General features: G+C 51.1%; 2 protein-coding genes across 2 annotated transcripts; one reads left to right on the top strand and one right to left on the bottom strand.

Moving 5' to 3' along the window:
- Window positions 1-252: 252 nt before the first annotated feature.
- CRBN (cereblon) lies at window positions 253-15,729 on the top strand. Its single transcript, XM_073564412.1, has 11 exons — window positions 253-408; window positions 724-827; window positions 2,182-2,384; window positions 3,203-3,352; window positions 3,647-3,812; window positions 6,086-6,148; window positions 6,255-6,339; window positions 8,756-8,871; window positions 8,952-9,016; window positions 9,099-9,230; window positions 14,973-15,729. Exons 1-11 carry the CDS (start codon window positions 339-341, stop codon window positions 15,157-15,159), a joined length of 1,341 nt encoding a protein of 446 aa, XP_073420513.1. The 5' UTR covers window positions 253-338; the 3' UTR covers window positions 15,160-15,729.
- Window positions 15,730-16,793: 1,064 nt separating this feature from the next.
- On the bottom strand, window positions 16,794-24,619 carry TRNT1 (tRNA nucleotidyl transferase 1). The gene is made up of 7 exons (XM_073564413.1): window positions 24,383-24,619; window positions 20,034-20,227; window positions 19,724-19,862; window positions 19,411-19,537; window positions 18,873-19,066; window positions 18,502-18,755; window positions 16,794-17,880 (listed from the first exon to the last, which is right to left on the bottom strand). The coding sequence occupies exons 1-7, from the start codon at window positions 24,483-24,485 to the stop codon at window positions 17,620-17,622; spliced, it is 1,272 nt and encodes a 423-aa protein (XP_073420514.1). The 5' UTR covers window positions 24,486-24,619; the 3' UTR covers window positions 16,794-17,619.
- Window positions 24,620-24,684: the final 65 nt, after the last annotated feature.

Raw genomic sequence — 24,684 nt, 5'->3', positions numbered from 1 at the left:
GGGGTTGTGGGGGGCTCTATTACAGGAGTTATGGGGGCTCTATTGTGGGGGGCACATTAGCCGTGATCACAGTCCTGGTCGCCCCTCTCGGTAATGTGCAGCTTCATGACTGATCCTCTGCGCTCTCGGTTGAGGCTGGGACTTCTACTTCCGCCCTAGGTTTTGGATTCCTCCCTGGTTCTCCTAGTTTGCCGTTGCCATGGGTACAGGACACCGCGGGCGTGGCTTACGATTAACCAATCAGCTATGTTGGGGGCGTGGTTTAAAGCTTTGAAGGGGCGTGGTCTCACAGGGTGACTGCGTCCCTGGCTCCCAGCATGCACCGCTGGTAAACAGGAATGGCGGATGAGGAAGAGGAGGGCGATCCCGGTGTAAATAACATGGGCAACCAGCTGCAGCTCATCCCCGGTAACGTATCACACGGTCATGGAGGCGGACGCCGCCGTCACGTCGCTTGTGTTTATACTGCTTCCCATAATGCACCGCGTCCTGCTCCTCGGCCACAGATGGCGCAGTTATGGCAGCCAATCAGAACACTGCTTTCATTTTGAAACCTTCACTGTTAAAGTGTTACCTGGAATCTTATTGGATGTTCCTTAGTCCTGCAGGGGACGTGGCACTGTTGTTCCCATCATGCTTTGCCTCACCTTCTTGTCGCCATGTTACCGTGTGGCGACTTTTCGTGTAAATGTCGCTGGGATTAATAATCTTCTCCCCCGACAGAAAGCGAGGAAGACGACGACGTCGAGATGGAGGATCCTGACGGCGGAGACCAGGAGGCGCCCAACATCATCAACTTCGACACCAGCCTGCCGACGTCTCACGCCGTGCGTACCGCCGGCTTCCCTGACTGCTACGTTCGCTGCTTGTTGGCACTGAATAGAATTATTTGTTTTACTTTCTTACATCCAGAGGCCATTATATTGTGTCCGGCTGCTGCGGGCCGGGGGCAAAACTGTGGCCGATCCGGGATCTGCCCGAGCCGCCGGTGTGTGGGCGGGGCATCGCATGGCTCCGCCCAGAACTGCGCTTTACCACATTGGGACACCGGCTGCGGGAGACTGTCGCTGCGTCCAGTGCCGTCATGTAGCGCCCCCTGTTCTCTTATTGTCTGACATCATAGCGCGTCCGTCACATGTTCAGGATCCAGGGGTGCAGACATCGCTGGTGCATCGGCCTCTATTACAGCGGCTCCAGATCATTAACCCCCTCGGCTCCGCACCGCTTGACGCCAAACTCGCTCCACCTAATGGTGAGAGGGAAGTCAGCTGACCTCCGAAGCCACTGATTGGCTGCAGGGTCAGGTGACTATTCGGCAGCCTTCCGTCCCCTTTGGCCACTTGGTGGAAAATCCCTTTAACTCCCCCCGTCCCATCACCGCCAGGTTTTCTTTCCTCCTCTCCTTACAGGAGCCGTTACTTTCTGTTATCTCCTCCCCTGTACCAGGGTTTGTTGTCCTTCACTTTCCCATAAAATGCACCAAAAACTGGGAAAATAAAATTCTACTTCTGTTAAATGGTGGAAAATGCACAATTCTTCCTTTGTTCTTTGGGGTTCGGTTCCTTGTGCAGTAACATGTCTCTGACGCCTGATTCTCCAGTACGATGACGTCGACGTCTAACTTTTTTCTTTTCTTTATGTCGCTGTTTTCTGACTCCCTGAACTTTTTAAACAGTTTTTCATCAGTCAGAACTTTGCTACTTAACCCCTAGATTGCTGTCAAATTTGAATGCAGCCCTCCTACCTAATAACATTGTGCACCCCTTGTCTTTGCTATGCATCAGTGCAGTGTTATATATCTGGGGTCCGGGCTGTAAGACCCCCCCCCCCTTAGCTGTTAGAAGCGTTTCTCCACCTCTGGACTTAGGCCGGGATCACACATGCAAGGAATATGGCCGAGTCTCACATGTTAATACCCAGCACTCAGGAGCGGAGTGTGCGGCTCCATGTATTGCTATGCGGCCGCACGTTCCGATCCGAGTTCCGGGTATTAACGTGAGACTCGGCCGAGTTTCTCGCATGTGTGATCCCGGCCTTAGAAAGATAATCTCATTAAGTGACAGCAAGCAGAGATCTTGATAGTGGGTAATAGTGAGCAATTGCAGCATGCATGCCCCCCAATAGGTCGTCACTTTCCCTCTATAGAAGTGACCACAGCGTGTGTCTCATCCTCCTCCGCAGTACCTGGGCGTGGATATGGAGGAGTTCCACGGGAGGACGCTGCACGATGATGACAGCTGTCAGCTGATCCCGGTGCTGCCGCACATCCAGGTGATGCTGATCCCGGGCCAGACGCTGCCGCTCCACCTCTCCAGGCCGCAGGAGGTCAGCATGGTGCGTGGCCTCATCCAGCGGGACAGGACATTCGCAGTGCTGGCCTATAGGTGTGTCAGGCGGGTATATACTATATACAGTATAAATCCCTTTAACCCCTTCAGTTCCAGGCGAGTGTGTTCTCGTTTTCTTTTTTACTTTCATTTTTCCTCCCCTCCTGTTTTTCTGTCTACATGGCCATATGATGGCTTGTTGTTTTAATTTAATTATTGGCGATGACTGCAGAATAAATTCTGTAATATTTTTCCAGTTTTTATAAATGTACAGAAGTGATGGTTATGAGTATCTTTTTCTCTCATTTTTCTTTACCAAGTAGGAAAGAAATTAAAACTTTTTTAGATTTTTTTGTTTTAACTTTTACTAACGCGACATTACCTTCCTTTTTTTTACATTTTTTAATTGAGTAAGAAAAGAATTACAATTTTCTGAGTCTTCCAAATTTTTTAGTTTTTATTAACCTATATTTTATAGTCCTGTAATACAAGAGGATATTGTAGATTTTGAGATCTCCTATGATGAGGTTCACAGACGGCGGTCCTGTCCTTCATGGATCCTCTGGCTGCCCTGACAACACATAAGCAGCACATTGTGCGTTGTGGGTGGGTGCAGGGGGATACAAATCACCTCTCTTTATCCACTTAGATGCCACTGTCACAATTTACAGTGGAATCCAAGGGGTTAAAGTGCAGCTCCGATCACTACAGTTACAGATGGGTGTAGGTTGTATAACACTCGCCTCCCTCCCCGGGAAAGGGTATAATCGGCATCTAATGGCACTTTTTGGTGTGAGATGAGGGAATATCTATGTATAATCAGCGGAGCCATCACGGTGAGAGTGTTAACTGTCTTTATACATTTTATATTGCAGTGAGGGTCTGCAGAGGGACGCTCGTTTTGGAACGACTGCAGAAATCTACGCGTATCGCGAGGAGCAGGAGTACGGCATCGAGACGGTGAAAGTGAAGGCCATTGGACGCCAGCGATTCCAAGTGCTGGAAATGAGAACCCAGGCAGATGGGTGAGAGGGGGAGAAGCTGGCAAAAAAATAGCAAAATAACCTCCGTGCCGACAGGTTTGCCCAGGAATGAGTAATCTCTGATGGGGAGAGGGTGACGCAAGAATCTGCGGGCTGTGCAGTGACACTTCCCCTGCTCTGATAATGCTCTATTACAGGTCTGGTGATAGCACACGGGTGCTTCAATCCCGGGGGCGCCAAGCCGGCCTGTAGCAGTTCTGGGTACGGTGGCGGCCCTGTAGTGGCCCCGGGCTTACAGCGGGAACTTTCATGATAATTGAATCTTTGCTCCATCAGGATCCTGCTTGCTCGGGTGCAGATCTTACCGGAGAGGGTCCTGCCGTGTCCAATGGCGTCCGTCCTGCTGGATTCTCAGAGTCGCCATCAAGTGCTCCCGTGTAGTAAAACCCTCGGCCCACATACCCCCCAGAACAGCAGCGAATGGCTGCACAAGTACCGCAGGGTGAGGGACGCTGCTCAGCTTCTACCTCTGAAAGCATTTTTTTTTTAAATTGTCCAAAAGTACCAAGATTAAAAAAAGAAATTAAAAAACTTTGCAAAATCATAATTAGAATCTTCATTCACCCATGAACAGCAACAGTGAGAGTGAACGATCTTCCCGACAGAGAGCCTCAAGCAGATGGGCCGCACTCTCCTCCTTCAGTGGTCTCTGGACAGAGGAGCCTGCGGCTTGTACAGCTGCAAAGGTGGAGCAGCAGGGACTGAAGCAAATGTGACTGTCGAGTAGTTCTGCAGTATACATATCCCTCTTCAGGGCCTGCTACCGCCGCTTAAAGGGGATGTAATATGTAAAAAAAAAAAAAAATAACAAGTTCAGTTATAGTTGCCTACTGGCTCCCATCTGTGTCCATTGCAGTCTGCTTTATAGTCTGTGCAGAGACGGGAACGGCCGATGTCACCATTTCAGCAACTGCAAGACCGCCGCCACCTGTGATTGCCTACGTCCGTCAGGTGACCGAGCAGTGCATCATCATAAAACATCCAATGCTCGGCATTGTGCTTGGTGATGTACGGCTGCATGCAGCTGCTCAACCGTGAAACTTACGATGGGGGTGCAGTGTTTATGCTGATACTACAGGAAGTCTGGACTCTATAGTTATAGGGTTAGCAGTGCGGTGGTGACTTTTCTGCTCCTCAGCCCCCCACTCTGTAATGTTACAGGGTCTCCTTTTCGTGGCTGAGTTGCTGCAGTTCCTTCCACTTCTCAATAATATCACTCACAGGTGATGGGGGACGATTCAGGAGGAAGAAATATCATGGAAGGACTTATTACCCCAGTGGCTCCTAGTACAGGACCGCTCTGGTATCAGTGAGCTCATACATGTTTTTTTTTAGTGCTCGTTTTTCAGACTGTAACTGGGGTATCCATAGGAGGTTGAGTTACAGGGGAAACCGCTTTCCTCTTGTGCCACACACCTCCAGCAGAGCATACAGAGGTTTACTCAGCAGAGACCTAATGATGGTATGATCACCAGGTCCTAGAGCCAATGCTTCTTTACAGTACAAAGATGGAGTATGGTGCGCACTCGGGTCATATAAATAGGGAGGTGCTGGTGGATTGGACCGGATAGGCCCCGAATATAAGAAAAAGGTATAGTCCACCGCACACAACAACTTGATACTTTGCAAAAATTGAAAAATTTTTATTTAAAAAGACATCCAGTCTAGACAAAAAGTGCCACAATTTCAATTATGGTATATATACATTGGTTTTCCAGTAAGCTACCCAACGTTTCGATCCTCCCGGATCTTACTCAAGGGGTACTTGGAGAAAAGAGTGTCGGTATAAGGCACTTTATGAGAAAAAGGTGGTCACCTTTCCAGGTAATCCCAGGTGCTATATTGTATATAGATAAGTTGCGTCTGTGTCTGCCTAAGCTCAGAATTAAATCCAGAATTGAGTAGGGGCTGTAATGGCCGTCATATAGGATTTTAGACCTTAAATAGTCCGTGGGGACAAAGTAGAAATTATGTAGGCCGTTATCGGCGGCTGACCTTGTAGATGCAGCGGGGGCAGAATAAATAATATTCAGACCGTCTCTGGTGGCAGACCTGGCACATACAGGGCAAGGCACGAGAGCACCGCCGCGACCCCAGGCTCTTATTTACCCCCGGCATTCGCCCAGGTCTGCCACCAGAGACAGTCTGAATATTATTAGAAGTCAGAAGCTGCAATAAACCTTTGTCTTATCCCCGGGGTCTTCTGCTAAACTGCAGGAGCTGTAATCCCACTATGCAAACTTACAATGGTGCAGGGTTAACATGCCAACTCTTCCATTATCGACTTTTTCATCACAGCGTAGAGATGAGTTTTCTCAAATCTTTCCTTTGGAAATCCTGAAAATTTATGGTAAGTACTAGTGATGAGCGAGTATACTCACTCATCACCAGTAAGTACTTATACTTTTCCTATCATTTTGTGACTAAAGCTCCGGCTTGGAGCGATGTCTCCGTATTCTGTTTTTCCCTCATTTGGTGGAAAGCCGACAACTGCAGGATCTGACAACATAGGGCTTGTTTGTAGTCTGTTACTATGGAGACACATTGGTTGGCAGATGCCCTGTGGAGATAAAACTGTAGGAAAGTTTTACTTGAGATCTTTTGCAAAGTTTATTCATTTCTATGGATTTATTGGGATAAACTTTCAGAAATTGTTTTATTTGACCTTATTGCTTTTTTTTGTCCATTTTAAAGTTTATTTTTTCATTTCTTCAGAGAAAGTTCTTTGGTGCCAATCTGACATCCTGGCCGTCGTGGCTGTACGCCTTGTATGACGCTGTGAGTACGGATTGTCAGCTCCGCGGTGGGGTTTTGTGATGGTGCCGTGGAGGTGGTGGGGGAACGGGAGCGGCACTGATAATAACCCATGCCAATCTGTCATTAGGATTATCTCATGGAGCGAGTGAAGCGACAACTGCACGAATGGGACGAGAATCTGCGGGACGATTCCCTGCCGGCTAATCCTATAGGTGAGAGGCGATGGGAGGCTGACACTTATTCATCTAATCAAAAGTTCCAAGAGCTTAAGAAATTGTAATAAAATGAACATACAGTGAGGAATAAGTGATTGATACATGGACGATTTTGTAAGTTTTCCCACATACAAAGAATGGAGAGATCTCTAATTTTTATTGTAGGTACAGTTCACCTGTGAGAGGCAGAATCTAGAAATAAAATTCAGAAAGTCACATTGTATGATTTTTACACAATTAATTTGCATTTTAAGGCATTAAATAAGTATTTGATCACTGACCAACCAGCAAGAATCCTGTCTCTCACAGACCTGTTAGTTTTTCTGTAAGGGCAGAGACACGCTGCCGTATTTCTCATGCGAGAATCACATCATAAAACTCGCACTGGCTGTCGGGTCTCCTGACCTGAGCTTGACAGCTGCATAGTAATCCATCACGCTGTCATGCTTAAAGGGAATCTGTCACCTACCCTTTGGTGGGCGATAAAAACGAGGTCGGTCCGGTCCGATGGGCGGTGTTCCCGATGGGTGCCGCCTCCCCATCCTTGCCCGCCGTCCGCAGGTTATTGCTGAATTGGAGTAGGTGTACGCCGCCATTTTTTGTGCGTGCGCTAAGCATTCATAGCTAGTGCACGCGCAGTATGCTTTTCCCAACTGCGGGAAAAGCCGGACTGTGCATGCGCCGGTTAACTAAGCCCCGGAAGTATTGTGCTGTGTTCCGGGGCTTAGTTAACCGGTGCATGCGCAGTCCGGCTTTGCCCGCAGTTGGGAAAAGCATACTGCGCGTGCACTAGCTATGAATGCTTAGCGCACGCACAAAAAATGGCGGCGTACACCTACTCCAATTCAGCAATAACCTGCGGACGGCGGGCAAGGATGGGGAGGCGGCAGACATCGGGAAACACCGCCCATCGGACCGGACCGACCTCGTTTTCATCGCCCGCCAAAGGGTAGGTGACAGATTCCCTTTAAGTCAGGAGAGGTGCCGGCCAGTCTGTGCAGTGCCATGCGATTGTCTTACGAGAAATATGGCAGTGTGGCTCCAGCCTAAGAAGCCTCCTACTCCGCACTCCTTACCTGGATTAATTGCACCTGTGTGACCTCGTTACCTATATAAAAGACTCCTGTCCACACACTCAATCACACTCCAACCTCTCCTCCATGGGCAAGACCAAAGAGCTGTCTAAGGACACCAGGGACAAAACTAGCCCTGCACAAGGCTGCGATGGGCTACAGGAGAATAGGCAAGAAACTTGGTCAGAAGGCAACAACTGTTGGCACATTTATTAGAAAATGGAAGAAACACAAGATGACTGTCAATCTTCCTCAGTCTGGGGCTTCATTGCAAGATCTCGCCTCGTGGAGTAAGAATGATTCTGAGAAAGGTCAGGAATCAGCCCAGAACTACACGGGAGGACCTGGTCACTGACCTGTAGAGCGCTGGGACCAGTCTCAAACGCTACCATTAGCAACACACTACGCCGTCATGGATTATAATCCTGCAGGGCATTTAAGGTCCCCCTGCTCACGTCAGCACATGTCCAGGCCCGTTTGAAGTTTGCCAAGAATCAGCTGGATGATCCAGAGGAGACATGAGAGAAGGTCATGTGGTCAGAGGAGACCAAAATAGAACTTTTTGGTATGGGTCTTCCAGCATAACAATGACCAGAAATACACAGCCAGGGCAACTATGGAGTGCCTCCGTAAGAAGCATCTCAAGGTCCTGGAGTGGCCTAGCCAGTCTCCAGACCTGAACCCAATAGAAAATCTTTGGAGGAGCTGAAACTCAATGTTACCCAGTGACAGCCCCGAAACCTGAAAGATCTGGAGAAGATCTGTATGGAGGAGGGGGCCAATATCTCTGCTGCAGTGTGTGCACACCTGGTCAAGAACTACAGGAAACGTCTGACCTCTGCAACTGCAAACAAAGGTTTCTGCACCAAATATTAAGTTCTGTTTTTCTATTTTCTTCTGTTTTTCTTATTTCTTGCAATAAAATGCAAATTAATTATGTAGGAATCCTACAATGTGATTTTCTGGATATTTTTTAGATTCTGTCTGAGGTGAGCTGTACCTACAATAAAAATTACTGATCTCTCCATTCTTTGTAGGTGGGAAAACTGCAAAATCATCAGTGTATCAAATACTTATTTCCCCCACTGTATTTGGTTTCCTCGTGTCTGTAAAAGTCAAAATATAAAAGGAAAAAAAGTCCAGCTGCATCTATAAGCCGCATAATACCCTGCTCTCTGCTGCATCGATGGAAACGTGTGCATACATTGCAGCCGCAGGTGGAAGCAGCCTGAGCGCTAACTGAAAACCAGCCGAATTGTGTAATTTCCTGTGATATTTGAGCACTTGCTTGTCTTTATTCCTCAGCAGCTGATTTGTTTGTCTCCCTTTTTTTTGGCCAGATTTCTCCTACCGAGTAGCGGCCTGCCTGCCCATCGACGACACGCTGCGCATCCAGCTGCTGAAGATCGGAAACGCCATCCAGCGGCTGCGCTGCGAGCTGGACATCATGAGCAAAGTGAGTTCCAGGGATTGCACGCCTGCCCCCAATCACAGCCGTGGCCCCCGTGGTGACCCCCTGCCTCTCTCTCGTTCCAGTGTACATCTCTCTGCTGTAAACACTGTCACGATACGGAGATCACAACCAAGAACGAGATCTTCAGGTGAGTGGGGGGTGAGCGGGGCGGCCGTGACGGAAGCATCCGAGGATTTCTCTATAGTCTCCCTCTGACTCCTTTCTTGCAGTCTATCGCTTTGTGGCCCCATGGCCGCCTATGTGAACCCTCACGGCTACGTACACGAGACTCTGACCGTCTACAAAGCCCTAAACCTGAGCCTGGTGGGCCGCGCATCTATAGAGAACAGCTGGTTCCCAGGGTGAGTGGACCACAGTGTGACAAGGAACCTGGACAGGCCCCGGTGTGGACCCCTTTTTGGATTTCTCCCTTTTACTATATATTCTGATAGTGGAGGGTCTCTGTTCCCAGAAGGGTGGCTCTTGACTACCACAAGTGGGGTGAGCACACTAATATCTAAGCCCTTGATTGCAGAGGACCCCTTCAATGTCTCCCATCTCCCAGGTTATAGTCACGGTGAATATAGAAAAGGACGGTGTGAATTTATAACTCAGCTATGGACATTGTGGAATCAGATGCTGATGCCCCAGGTCTGTGGTCTCCAGTCTGCTGTAGTTGTAAAGCTACAACTCCCATCATGACCAAAGCAATGGCTGCATGAGACCCTTCAGATTGGATAAGCAGGTGGTGCCACCTGGTGGATGAGTCATGAATGGCGCTCTGATCCTCTGGGAGGTAAATGCAGCAGTAGCTCAGCTCTCCTGTCCTGATTGTTACAATGTATCAGTGTCAATACAACATACAGTCCATATAGGATGTCAGTGTAACAAACCCTCACCTGTGAGAAGCATCAGGGTAAGTTTTACTCCCCTTAGAATTTACTAACAGCAATCAGGGATCTTGAAAAGTCTGTATTAAAGGACCCAGTCTTCTTTTTTGCCTTGTGACATCTCAAGAGCCATTACGTTTTTCATTCTTCCGTCCTTGCAGCCGACACAAGCTCATTTATTGCTGGAGGTCACATAGTGTATTCATTTCGCTTTTGTTATTTTAAGGGAAGAAATATATTTCTGGCGTTGAGGTGTTTTTTATGCCATGTGTGTAATCACTCTGAGGACCACTGCGGTCCCTGTGCCTGATAGCAGGAGCACGGAGTCCGTGTAAGGGGTTAAATATAGATGGTAAAATGTTGTTAGATGGAGATCATGGAAAACAGAAATGATGGAGGGGCGAGCGATGGCACCTGAGTATATAGCAGGAGGAAGAGGATATGTTTAATATCGAGCCTTACATAATCCAGAACCGTGGCCGGATGTGGAGTCTCCTGTGAGGAGCGCAGCAGAATATGCTCTGTATAGGCAGCAGGCGACGCGGCATGTCCATGTCTGCGCAACCGCCTGTGATGAGTACTTGGATGCCAGATACCTCTGTCTCTGCCCTCCCTCCTCTGGGATCCTCTGTCTCTGCCGTCCCTCCTGGGGGACCTTCTGTCTCTGCCCTCCTCCGGTACCCTCTGTCTCTGCCCTCCCTCTTCTGGGACTCTGTCTCTGCCCTCTTTTTCCCTCCTCTGGGACCCTCTGTCTTTGCCCTGTTTCCCTCCTCTGGGCTCCTTTCCCTTCTGGGACCCTCTGTTTCTGCTCTCCCTCTTTCGGGACCCTCTGTGTCTGCCCTCTTTCCATCCTCTGGGACCGTCTGTCGCTCCCCTCTATCCCTTCTGGGACCCTCTGTTTCTTCCCTCCCTCGTTCGGAACCCTCTGTCTCTGCCCTCTCTCTTTTGGGACCCTCTGTCTCTGCCCTCTCTCCATCCTCTGGGACCCTCTGTCTCTGCCCTTTATCCCTTCTGGGACCCTCTGTTTCTTCCCTCCCTCGTTCGGAACCCTCTGTCTCTGCCCTCTCTCTTTTGGGACCCTCTGTCTCTGCCCTTTATCCCTTCTGGGACCCTCTGTTTCTTCCCTCCCTCTTTCGGGACCCTCTGTCTCTGCCCTCTCTCCATCCTCTGGGACCCTCTGTCTCTGCCCTTTATCCCTTCTGGGACCCTCTGTTTCTTCCCTCCCTCGTTCGGAACCCTCTGTCTCTGCCCTCTCTCTTTTGGGACCCTCTGTCTCTGCCCTCTCTCCATCCTCTGGGACCCTCTGTCTCTGCCCTCTCTCCATCTTCTGGGACCCTCTGTCGCTCCCCTCTATCCCTTCTGGGACCCTGTCTCTGCCCTCTCTCCATCCTCTGGGACCCTCTGTCTCTGCCCTCTCTCTCCATCCTCTGGGACACTCTGTTGCTCCCCTCTATCCCTTCTGGGACCCTCTGTTTCATCCCTCTCTCTTTCGGGACCCTTTGTCTCTGCCCTCTCTCTTTTGGGACCCTCTGTCTCTGCCCTCTCTCCATCCTCTGGGACCCTCTGTCTCTGCCCTCTCTCCATCTTCTGGGACCCTCTGTCGCTCCCCTCTATCCCTTCTGGGACCCTCTGTTTCTTCCCTCCCTCGTTCGGAACCCTCTGTCTCTGCCCTCTCTCTTTTGGGACCCTCTGTCTCTGCCCTCTCTCCATCCTCTGGGACCCTCTGTCTCTGCCCTCTCTCCATCCTCTGGGACCCTCTGTCTCTGCCCTCTCTCCATCTTCTGGGACCCTCTGTCGCTCCCCTCTATCCCTTCTGGGACCCTGTCTCTGCCCTCTCTCCATCCTCTGGGACCCTCTGTCTCTGCCCTCTCTCTCCATCCTCTGGGACACTCTGTTGCTCCCCTCTATCCCTTCTGGGACCCTCTGTTTCATCCCTCTCTCTTTCGGGACCCTTTGTCTCTGCCCTCTCTCTTTTGGGACCCTCTGTCTCTGCCCTCTCTCCATCCTCTGGGACCCTCTGTCTCTGCCCTCTCTCCATCTTCTGGGACCCTCTGTCGCTCCCCTCTATCCCTTCTGGGACCCTGTCTCTGCCCTCTCTCCATCCTCTGGGACCCTCTGTCTCTGCCCTCTCTCCATCCTCTGGGACCCTCTGTCGCTCCCCTCTATCCCTTCTGGGACCCGCTGTTTCTGCCCTCCCTCTTTCGGGACCCTCTGTCTCTGCCCTCCCTTTTTCAGGACCCTCTATCTCTGCCCTTTCTCCCTCCTCTGGGATCCTCTGTCGCTCCCCACTATCCCTTCTGGGACCCTCTCTCAGCCCTCTTTCTCTTCTGGGCCCCCTGTCTCTGCCTTGCCTCCTCTGGGACCCTCTGTCTCTGCCCTGTTTCCCTCCCTCCTCTGGGACTCTGTCTTTGCCTTCTCTCTTCCTCCTCTGGGCTCCCTGTCTCTGCACTCTCTCCATTCTCTGGGACCTTCTGTCTCTCCCTACATTCACTCCCTCCTCTGGGACCCTCTGTCACTTCCCTCTCTCCATCCTCTGGGACCCTCTGTCTCTGCCCTCTCTCCATCTTCTGGGACCCTCTGTTGCTCCCCTCTATCCCTTCTGGGACCCTGTCTCTGCCCTTTCTCCATCCTCTGGGACCTTCTGTCTCTCCCTACATTCACTCCCTCCTCTGGGACCCTCTGTCACTTCCCTCTCTCCATCCTCTGGGACCCTCTGTCTCTGCCCTCTCTCCATCCTCTGGGACCCTCTGTCGCTCCCCTCTATCCCTTCTGGGACCCGCTGTTTCTGCCCTCCCTCTTTCGGGACCCTCTGTCTCTGCCCTCCCTTTTTCAGGACCCTCTATCTCTGCCCTTTCTCCCTCCTCTGGGATCCTCTGTCGCTCCCCACTATCCCTTCTGGGACCCTCTCTCAGCCCTCTTTCTCTTCTGGGCCCCCTGTCTCTGCCTTGCCTCCTCTGGGACCCTCTGTCTCTGCCCTGTTTCCCTCCCTCCTCTGGGACTCTGTCTTTGCCTTCTCTCTTCCTCCTCTGGGCTCCCTGTCTCTGCACTCTCTCCATTCTCTGGGACCTTCTGTCTCTCCCTACATTCACTCCCTCCTCTGGGACCCTCTGTCACTTCCCTCTCTCCATCCTCTGGGACCCTCTGTCTCTGCCCTCTCTCCATCTTCTGGGACCCTCTGTTGCTCCCCTCTATCCCTTCTGGGACCCTGTCTCTGCCCTTTCTCCATCCTCTGGGACCTTCTGTCTCTCCCTACATTCACTCCCTCCTCTGGGACCCTCTGTCACTTCCCTCTCTCCATCCTCTGGGACCCTCTGTCTCTGCCCTCTATCCCTTCTGGGACCCGCTGTTTCTGCCCTCCCTCTTTCGGGACCCTCTGTCTCTGCCCTCCCTTTTTCAGGACCCTCTATCTCTGCCCTTTCTCCCTCCTCTGGGATCCTCTGTCGCTCCCCACTATGCCTTCTGGGACCCTCTCTCAGCCCTCTTTCTCTTCTGGGACCCTCTCTCAGCCCTCTTTCTCTTCTGGGCCCCGTCTCTGCCTTGCCTCCTCTGGGACCCTCTGTCTCTGCCCTGTTTCCCTCCCTCCTCTGGGACTCTGTCTTTGCCTTCTCTATTCCTCCTCTGGGCTCCCTGTCTCTGCACTCTCTCCATCCTCTGGGACCTTCTGTCTCTCCCTCCTCTGGGACCCTCTGTCACTTCCCTCTCTCCATCCTCTGGGACCCTCTGTCTCTGCCCTCTCTCCATCTTCTGGGACCCTCTGTCGCCCCCCTCTATCCCTTCTGGGACCCTGTCTCTGCCCTTTCTCCATCCTCTGGAACCCTCTGTCTCTGCCCTCTCTCCATCCTCTGGGACACTCTGTTGCTCCCCTCTATCCCTTCTGGGACCCTGTTTCTACCCTCCCTCTTTCGGGACCCTGTCTCTGCCCTCTCTCTTTTGGTACCCTCTGTCTCTGCCCTCTCTCCATCCTCTGGGACCCTCTGTCTCTGCCCTCTATCCCTTCTGGGACCCTCTGTCTCTGCCCTCTCTCCATCCTCTGGGACCCTCTGTCTCTGCCCTCTCTCCATCCTCTGGGACCCTCTGTCTCTGCCCTCTCTCCATCCTCTGGGACCCTCTGTCTCTGCCCTCTCTCCATCCTCTGGGACCCTCTGTCTCTGCCCTCTATCCCTTCTGGGACCCTCTGTCTCTGCCCTCTCTCCATCCTCTGGGACCCTCTGTCTCTGCCCTCTCTCCATCCTCTGGGACCCTCTGTCTCTGCCCTCTCTCCATCCTCTGGGACCCTCTGTCTCTGCCCTCTCTCCATCCTCTGGGACCCTCTGTCTCTGCCCTCTCTCCATCTTCTGGGACCCTCTGTCTCTGCCCTCTCTCCATCTTCTGGGACCCTCTGTCTCTGCCCTCTATCCATCCTCTGGGATCCTCTGTCGCTCCCCTCTATCCGTTCTGGGACCCTCTGTCCTCCCTTTCTCCCTCCTCTGGGATCCTCTGTCGCTCCCCCCATCCCTTCTGGGACCCTCTCTCAGCCCTCTTTCTCTTCTGGGCCCCGTCTCTGCCTTGCCTCCTCTGGGACCCTCTGTCTCTGCCTTCTCTCTTCCTCCTCTGGGATCCCTGTCTCTGCACTCTTTCCATCCTCTGGGACCCTCTATCTTTGCCCTCTCTTCCTTCTCTGGGACCCTCTGTCTCTCCCTACAATCACTCCCTCCTCTGGGACCCTCTTTCTCTGCCCTGTTTGTCTCACCTCTGGGACCCTCTATCTTTGCCCTCTTCCTCCTCTGGGCTCCCAGTCTCTGCCCTTCCTCCTCTGGACCCTTCCTCCCTCTGGAACCCTCCGTCTCTGCCCTTTTTACCCTCCCTCCTCTGGGACCCGTCTCTTGTCTTCCCTTGGTGGCCCCTCATGCCCAATGCTTCCCTCCATATTTGGGTGGGCGCCGTAATCTACATAATATCCCGCTGTTGTGAAACTACAACTCCCAGCATGCCCTGACAGCTTGTGGATTTGGGGGAATGCTGGGAGTTGTAGTTTTGCAACAGGTTTCTGACCCCGGGTGAATGCACTGTACATCTGTATGTACCAGCTCCTGCGCTACAGCAAAAGGACTGTTGGGCTCTGGATTGTCATATTTTGGATTATCAGGCATCATGGACTGTTCTGCATATAATGGGGTCCCGGATGTCTCTGCCGCCATTATTGTGTCAGCCTTTTGTCTTTTTCTCCCCGTGTAGATACGCATGGACAATCGCGCAGTGCAGAGCGTGCCGCAGCCACATGGGCTGGAAGTTCACCGCCGTGCGGAAGGATCTGTCCCCGCAGAGGTTTTGGGGTCTGACGCGTTCCGCTCTGCAGCCTCGAATCCCAGTGCCAGAAGAGGAGGAGGAGAGACAGGACCAGTCCCCGATCCTCTGCCTGTGACTGGCGCACCTCGCCGCTGTGGATCTGTAGACTGGGGTGGGTGCAGCCCCCTGCATGTGACCCGAGGACCTGGCCGCAGATATGGAGCAGGGGGCCCGGCGTCCTGGGGCCGCTCCTGTCTGCACCGCGCACTTGTCTGACACTTTACCTGCTCTGCTCATAGACACTGATATTGTGATAGTGACCGGTCGGACTCAGCGATACACGGCCGTCCGGAAACCAGAGTCCCAACCATGTGCCCCGGACCCCGAGCATCAATCCGTCTGTGAGGAAAGTCTGAATATACATCATCTAGCGAGATCTCTGCCGGCTGTCAGTGAATGCAAACAGCCTGGACTGATACATTGTACCAAACTGGGGACAGGCGAGAGCTGCACCGCCGCCGATTGTCTGCACTGGATACAACTGTGACAAATCCTCAGCTGTGATAAGCATTGGAATTAAATACAGGTTTCAGATCACTGACAGCAAGCAGAGATCTTAAATGTAGAATATATGAGAAAGTTGTACAAGTTATATGCATTGATGAAGCTGTAATTATATAAAACTGGAAATCCCTCGTTTTTATGACTCCGGTAGTGTGAACCTGATCTTATTCCTGTTTGTAGGGGGCGGAAGAGAATTTAGGGAATGTTGAGTGGTTATAATTGATTCTGTGAGTTGAGCAAATTTGTTCGGGCTCTCCATGCATTTGCTGTGACACAGCTGCGACACATGCAGCTGCGGTGCTGATCGGGCGCCAAGATCCAGGAAGCCGGGTTCCCTCTACAGCTTGCTGAATAAGAGGGAGTCTGAACAAATTCACTCAACTCTGTGAGGAAGAAAGTTCCCTCCGTTGCTCTTCCTGGCAGCTCGGGAAGAGGCAAAGAAAAGTAGATGGTGATCTGCCCAGAACGGTGGCTGCAGACTGACCCTTATGTATCTCTGTATACAGGGAGCTCCCCCTAGTGGTGGCTGCAGACAGGATCTTATCATGTATCTCTGTATACAGGGAGCTCCCCTAGTGGTGGCTACAGACAGGATCTTATCATGTATCTCTGTATACAGGGAGCTCCCCCTAGTGGTGACTGCAGACAGGATCTTATCATGTATCTCTGTATAGAGGGCGCTCCCCCTAGTGGTGGCTGCAGACAGGATCTTATGTATCTCTGTATACAGGGAGCTCCCCTTAGTGGTGACTGCAGACAGGATCGTATCATGTATCTCTGTATACAGGGAGCTCCCCCTAGTGGTGGCTGCAGACAGGATCTTATCATGTATCTCTATATACAGGGAGCTCCCCGTAGTGGTGACTGCAGATAGATTCTTATGTTTATAGAGGAGTCAAAGGCCCCTCATCCAGCTGTGAGACAAGGGAGAAAGGTGCTTTAAAAAAAAAAAAAAAACAGTGCAGAGACTCTTATGTAGTCTTCACTGCGCGGGCTGCATAACACTCGTCAGTGAATGTGAAATCCCAGAAGCTTTTGTTTTCTCTCATACACCTGCTATGAAGAGGTCATATTAAGTAGCCTATTCCTGTAAAAGATGTGCAGAAAAAACATCATACGACACCCATCCTGTGTCACTAAGAACCTGGCCGGTTTCATCTCTTTTATGACGCCTTTTTCTGCACTGAGGAAAAGACAACTCTGAAATAAAAAAAAATAACTTTACTGAGAGCCTGACGCAGCCGCCGAGGATAAACTGAGATGGAGTTGGTTATGCTGAGTGATTTCCGCCAGTCCGATACCAGGCGTGTGGCGTCCAGTGTGATGCAAGCGCCGAATAGTGAAAAGTTCTGTAATTTCAGACACTTTAAGTAGTTTTATGGATCTGAAGCAAAACCGCCAAAAGTTACAGCTTTTCTACCTCAATTTTCAGGTGAGAAAGGTTTGAGTTGCCCCTTTCTTTACTCCTCGCCCTTTGCTCACTGTCTGTGAATAAGAACCTTTATGACCTTGTGCTTCTCACAGCTGAATGTTTGTTACAATTGCAGAGCGTGAGGACAAGCTCCTGTGAAATGAGCACAGCCGCGGCACACATCGTGCTGGGGCTGACAGTTTGCTACAATGTGTCAGGCCAGGCTGTTGCACTCACAGAGGATTGTGGCACGAGCTGTTACAGGGGTCCCATGGGAAATGCTGCGCACCACTTTGGAACAAACTAATCTTAATAAAAAAGCGAGAGTTTGCCATGCTGGCCTGGCTGTACATAAGGTTTCCATTCACTGACAGCAAGCACAAATGTAAGTGATGATGAGCTGAAACGTGCTAGAAAGTTGCAGAACTTTTCTTACCACGGAATCACTGTATCATAAAGCTGGAGACGCTGACATCCCTCGTGTTACAGGGCAGGGATGAGCTCACTCTCACATCGTACAGATATCAAAGCCGCTCCTGACTCTACAGATGACACCTCTCCTCCCTCCATCTGTGTCCCCCAGATCCAGAGATGCTGTACCCCCAGGAATGGGGCCCGGCCTTACGCAGTGCCGTTGCTCCTGGACACACAGTTTAGCAGTTCCTCTTTGTCGGCCCGGTAGCCGCTTTCCTTCCATCGCTCCTTCAGTTCCTGCAGAATCCTCCCAATCTCCTTCCCCGTGCAGATGCCCATACGCCGCAGGTCATGCCCGCTGACAGGGAAGCGGGGCACGGTCCACTGTTCCATCTGGGTCAGGAGTCGTTCTTCACCTTGGTACTTCAGCAGTTCACAGACCTTCTTGTGGGCGTCCATCTCACGAGACTGAAAGACAAACCAGTGGAAAAAAGTCAAATAATGAGGATAAGAAAATCCTGACCGCTCGGTGGTGCTGGAGGCATCGCACAATTGTCATAACTAATAATATACAGATGCTGCAGTTCTCACTGTGGCCACTAGAGCTCACAATGGACTGATGTTCCCTGTAGCTCACTTCACAGCTTTGCTGTGCAGACTGGTACCGTATATACAGAGGATGGAGGACTTTAAAACAATGCTTGTTCAAGGCAGAATAGCAACACCATGAACATAGATGACTGCGGTGAGAAATACGAGCTCAATGGTGCAATACAACGTCTGGCTCTCCAGGTCTGATGAAACTACAATTCCCATTATCCTAACAGCTTGGGCATGGTGGAAGGTGTAGCTGAGAGACACAGACTAAATACCATGGTCACATATGGTCCAGTGGAGTCTGAGTCTGGTCTACGGTCCGGCACGATACGATCTACCATGTGGTCGGGTAATGATCTACTGCATGGTTGGGACTACGGTGTGGCATGCTCTACCATGTGGTGGGGGCTGTGGTCCGGTATGATCTACCGCATGATTAAGTCTATGATCCGGTATGATGATCTGGTCTGAGTTTAACCCTACGTTGCTCACATCGATCACGTAGTCCTGGTACGGCTTCAGAGGTTCGCGCTCTGTGCGATCCACTGTCAGCTCCTTCCGTTCCTTCAATAAGAATAACGCCAACCCCTTCTCCTCCCGGGAGATCTTCAGCCTCAGGTCCAGTTTTTGGATCCCGTCAGGGCGTGAGAACAATGAGGTCAGTAGGGTCATAGGTTTAGGAGACAAGTGCCCGGCCTGGGTGCAGACGCGAGAAAACTCCTCCAGATTTCCATTCTCTGGTAATCCTGAAATAAAAGCAGAATTGGATCAAAACTAAACCGATCCACAGACACAAAACAGCTGTTTGAGATCCTCCGAAAGGCCGGACATTTGTTTATAGAGGTCTGATCTCCGTGACACACCAATATGAGGCGCGACTCCCAGCTGGTAGATCAGTTGGATCAGGTGATTCACATGATTTCCTTCCAGAATCTTCTTTAGTTCTACCCAGATTCGTTCCCCCGAGATGCCGCCCAACCCAGGCGCACTCTCCCGTATAGCTTCCAAGGTGGACGGACTGTGGTCTCCGCATCGCTCTGCTATCCGTCCATAAAACCTGTAGGACATCAAATTTACATAATGTCTTATGCTCTGGTCACTTCCAGAGCTGTACTCAAAATTCCGCTGTACAGATATTCACGCTCTCAGTGGAGAGCCTACATTGTGCCGCACTGCCAGAGATGAAGCTTCAGAATGCCGCACAACGTCTGCTGTCCACACTATATCTCTGACAATGCAGTGCAGCAGAACAAGACACGAGCAGAATTGTGAATGCTGCTGTGAATGTGACAGAACATATGGAGTAGTGACGAGTCCTGCAGAGTGAACGCCCTTCCTTACAGCAGTTCGGGCCCTGGCAGCCTCCACATTAAACCCCTCATCTGAAGAGTTTCTGTTCACCTGAGGTAGCGCAGAATCCGCAGGTAATCCTCCTGAATGCGCTTGGCGGGATCGCCTACAAATCGGACGCGTCTGTTCTTCAAATCCTCGTAACCATTGAAATAATCGTAGAGCGTGCCGTCAAATCCTGAGAAAAAGCAGAACTTAATGATGTGAGCACTGGGCCTGACCTGCACTGATCGTGGGGCCGCAGCTGCCCTGGAGGCAAGGAGCAGAGCGACACTGACCCCGCTTCTGTAGGCCACAGCTCTCCCAAACGCCCCACCTGCATCAGTGAGAAGTGTGAGGACCCCCGGCCCCTTCCCCCAATTACCCAGAAACATGGAGTTGATGGTGAGATCTCGCCGCTCTGCGTCCTGCTCCCAGTCTGTAGTGAACTCCACCTCCGCGTGGCGTCCGTCCGTCCGCAGGTCGACCCTCAGCGTCGTGACTTCAAAGTTCTGATCATTTATCTGAGAAAAATGGAGACAGGGAACGTAAAACACCCAAAATAATAATCCCCTGAATTCACAAGCCCCCCCGTCACTGCTCCGACTCCAGAAATCCTAGGACATGTATGAAGGAGCTGGAATGAATATGTGACCCAGGCAGGAAATCTAAATGGCACCCAGTGAGCGGCTCACCCTGGCGGTCACCGTGCCGTGCTTCTCTCCTTTGTTGTTAATCAGCCGGATTCCCTTCTTCAGGAACAGATCCTTCATCTGATCGGGGGTGGCCGTGGTGGCGAAGTCCACGTCGTGCGGCTGCTTCCCAGCGAGAAGATCCCGGACGGCTCCTCCTGCAATCCGCAACTCGTACTTCTCCCGTGCAAATAAATCTGCAGCGGCAAAGCAAAAGTCTTAGTTACTCACCGGTTAACGGTATTTATACAGTCTCCTCCTCATTATCTGTGCAGTCTCCTCCTCATTATCTGTGCAGTCCCCTCATTATCTGTACAGTCTCCTCATTATCTGTACAGTCCCCTCCTCATTATCTGTGCAGTCCCCTCCTCATTATCTGTGCAGTCCCCTCCTCATTATCTGTGCAGTCCCCTCCTCATTATCTGTGCAGTCCCCTCCTCATTATCTGTGCAGTCCCCTCCTCATTATCTGTGCAGTCCCCTCCTCATTATCTGTACAGTCCCCTCCTCATTATCTGTGCAGTCCCCTCCTCATTATCTGTACAGTCCCCTCCTCATTATCTGTACAGTCCCCTCCTCATTATCTGTGCAGTCCCCTCCTCATTATCTGTGCAGTCCCCTCCTCATTATCTGTGCAGTCCCCTCCTCATTATCTGTGCAGTCCCCTCCTCATTATCTGTGCAGTCCCCTCCTCATTATCTGTACAGTCTCCTCCTCATTATCTGTACAGTCCCCTCCTCATTATCTGTACAGTCTCCTCCTCATTATCTGTACAGTCTCCTCCTCATTATCTGTGCAGTCCCCTCCTCATTATCTGTACAGTCCCCTCCTCATTATCTGTACAGTCCCCTCCTCATTATCTGTACAGTCCCCTCCTCATTATCTGTACAGTCCCCTCCTCATTATCTGTACAGTCTCCTCCTCATTATCTGTGCAGTCCCCTCCTCATTATCTGTGCAGTCCCCTCCTCATTATCTGTACAGTCCCCTCCTCATTATCTGTGCAGTCCCCTCCTCATTATCTGTGCAGTCCCCTCCTCATTATCTGTGCAGTCCCCTCCTCATTATCTGCGCAGTCTCCTCCTCATTATCTGCGCAGTCTCCTCCTCATTATCTGCGCAGTCCCCTCCTCATTACCTCATTATCTGTGCAGTCCCCTCCTCATTATCTGTGCAGTCCCCTCCTCATTATCTGTGCAGTCTCCTCCTCATTATCTGCGCAGTCCCCTCCTCATTACCTCATTATCTGTACAGTCCCCTCCTCATTATCTGCGCAGTCCCCTCCTCATTATCTGTACATTACCTGTACAGTCCTCATTATCTGTGCAGTCCCCTCCTCATTATCTGTGCAGTCCCCTCCTCATTATCTGTGCAGTCCCCTCCTCATTATCTGTACAGTCCCCTCCTCATTATCTGTACAGTCCCCTCCTCATTATCTGTGCAGTCCCCTCCTCATTATCTGTGCAGTCCCCTCCTCATTATCTGTGCAGTCCCCTCCTCATTATCTGTGCAGTCCCCTCCTCATTATCTGTACAGTCCCCTCCTCATTATCTGTGCAGTCCCCTCCTCATTATCTGTACAGTCCCCTCCTCATTATCTGCGCAGTCTCCTCCTCATTATCTGCGCAGTCTCCTCCTCATTATCTGCGCAGTCCCCTCCTCATTACCTCATTATCTGTACAGTCCCCTCCTCATTATCTGTGCAGTCCCCTCCTCATTATCTGTACAGTCCCCTCCTCATTATCTGTGCAGTCCCCTCCTCATTATCTCTACAGTCCCCTCCTCATTATCTGTGCAGTCCCCTCCTCATTATCTGTGCAGTCTCCTCCTCATTATCTGCGCAGTCCCCTCCTCATTACCTCATTATCTGTACAGTCCCCTCCTCATTATCTGCGCAGTCCCCTCCTCATTATCTGTACATTACCTGTACAGTCCTCATTATCTGTACAGTCCCCTCCTCATTATCTGTGCAGTCCCCTCCTCATTATCTGTGCAGTCCCCTCCTCATTATCTGTGCAGTCCCCTCCTCATTATCTGTGCAGTCCCCTCCTCATTATCTGTACAGTCCCCTCCTCATTATCTGTACAGTCCCCTCCTCATTATCTGCGCAGTCTCCTCCTCATTATCTGTACAGTCTCCTCCTCATTATCTGCGCAGTCCCCTCCTCATTACCTCATTATCTGTACAGTCCCCTCCTCATTATCTGTGCAGTCCCCTCCTCATTATCTGTGCAGTCCCCTCCTCATTATCTGTGCAGTCCCCTCCTCATTATCTGTGCAGTCCCCTCCTCATTATCTGTGCAGTCCCCTCCTCATTATCTGTGCATTATCTGTGCAGTCCCCTCCTTATTATCTGTGCATTATCTGTGCAGTCCCCTCCTCATTATCTGTGCAGTCCCCTCCTCATTATCTGTGCAGTCCCCTCCTCATTATCTGTACAGTCCCCTCCTCATTATCTGTACAGTCCCCTCCTCATTATCTGCACAGTCTCCTCCTCATTATCTGCGCAGTCTCCTCCTCATTATCTGCGCAGTCCCCTCCTCATTACCTCATTATCTGTACAGTCCCCTCCTCATTATCTGTACAGTCCCCTCCTCATTATCTGTGCAGTCCCCTCCTCATTATCTGTACAGTCCCCTCCTCATTATCTGCACAGTCCCCTCCTCATTACCTGTACAGTCCCCTCCTCATTATCTGCGCAGTCCCCTCCTCATTATCTGTACATTACCTGTACAGTCATTATCTGTACAGTCCCCTCCTCATTATCTGTGCAGTCCCCTCCTCATTATCTGTGCAGTCCCCTCCTCATTATCTGTACAGTCCCCTCCTCATTATCTGTACAGTCCCCTCCTCATTATCTGTGCAGTCCCCTCCTCATTATCTGTGCAGTCCCCTCCTCATTATCTGTGCAGTCCCCTCCTCATTATCTGTGCAGTCCCCTCCTCATTATCTGTACAGTCCCCTCCTCATTATCTGTGCAGTCCCCTCCTCATTATCTGTACAGTCCCCTCCTCATTATCTGCGCAGTCTCCTCCTCATTATCTGCGCAGTCTCCTCCTCATTATCTGCGCAGTCCCCTCCTCATTACCTCATTATCTGTACAGTCCCCTCCTCATTATCTGTGCAGTCCCCTCCTCATTATCTGTACAGTCCCCTCCTCATTATCTGTGCAGTCCCCTCCTCATTATCTCTACAGTCCCCTCCTCATTATCTGTGCAGTCCCCTCCTCATTATCTGTGCAGTCTCCTCCTCATTATCTGCGCAGTCCCCTCCTCATTACCTCATTATCTGTACAGTCCCCTCCTCATTATCTGCGCAGTCCCCTCCTCATTATCTGTACATTACCAGTCCCCTCCTCATTATCTGTGCAGTCCCCTCCTCATTATCTGTGCAGTCCCCTCCTCATTATCTGTGCAGTCCCCTCCTCATTATCTGTGCAGTCCCCTCCTCATTATCTGTGCAGTCCCCTCCTCATTATCTGTACAGTCCCCTCCTCATTATCTGTACAGTCCCCTCCTCATTATCTGCGCAGTCTCCTCCTCATTATCTGTACAGTCTCCTCCTCATTATCTGCGCAGTCCCCTCCTCATTACCTCATTATCTGTACAGTCCCCTCCTCATTATCTGTGCAGTCCCCTCCTCATTATCTGTGCAGTCCCCTCCTCATTATCTGTGCAGTCCCCTCCTCATTATCTGTGCAGTCCCCTCCTCATTATCTGTGCATTATCTGTGCAGTCCCCTCCTTATTATCTGTGCATTATCTGTGCAGTCCCCTCCTCATTATCTGTGCAGTCCCCTCCTCATTATCTGTGCAGTCCCCTCCTCATTATCTGTACAGTCCCCTCCTCATTATCTGTACAGTCCCCTCCTCATTATCTGCACAGTCTCCTCCTCATTATCTGCGCAGTCTCCTCCTCATTATCTGCGCAGTCCCCTCCTCATTACCTCATTATCTGTACAGTCCCCTCCTCATTATCTGTACAGTCCCCTCCTCATTATCTGTACAGTCCCCTCCTCATTATCTGTGCAGTCCCCTCCTCATTATCTGTACAGTCCCCTCCTCATTATCTGCACAGTCCCCTCCTCATTACCTGTACAGTCCCCTCCTCATTATCTGCGCAGTCCCCTCCTCATTATCTGTACATTACCTGTACAGTCATTATCTGTACAGTCCCCTCCTCATTATCTGTGCAGTCCCCTCCTCATTATCTGTGCATTATCTGTGCAGTCCCCTCCTTATTATCTGTGCATTATCTGTGCAGTCCCCTCCTCATTATCTGTGCAGTCCCCTCCTCATTATCTCTGCAGTCCCCTCCTCATTATCTGTGCAGTCCTCCTCATTATCTCTAGTTCTCACCTGTCAGGGTTTTGAGACCTTCTGTGAAGAGAGCCTTGAACTCGGGGCTCTGCACCGCCATGCTGCACAGTCGGCGGCTCTGCGCGATGAATCGGCCGAGCATTAAGAGATCGTCCGCCTCCCGAGCTCTAGACGCTGCATCCTGGAGAGGACAAGGACCTGTGATGACGTCACGATCATGTGATCACCGCCGTGTGTGGGAGGAGTCAGACTCAGGCCTGGAAGCGAGTTTTGACTTTGCAGGCCATGATTGTAGTGGGCGTGTCAGGGGGGGCAGTGTTTATGAGTTGAATGCGCGTCTT

This window comes from Dendrobates tinctorius, unplaced genomic scaffold, assembly GCF_039654945.1.
Source record: "Dendrobates tinctorius isolate UK_male_01 unplaced genomic scaffold, ASM3965494v1 ptg000455l, whole genome shotgun sequence".
Lineage (NCBI taxonomy): Eukaryota > Metazoa > Chordata > Amphibia > Anura > Dendrobatidae > Dendrobates > Dendrobates tinctorius.
Note: the sequence above shows the minus strand (reverse complement) of the source record. Positions and strands in the feature narration are given on the sequence as shown.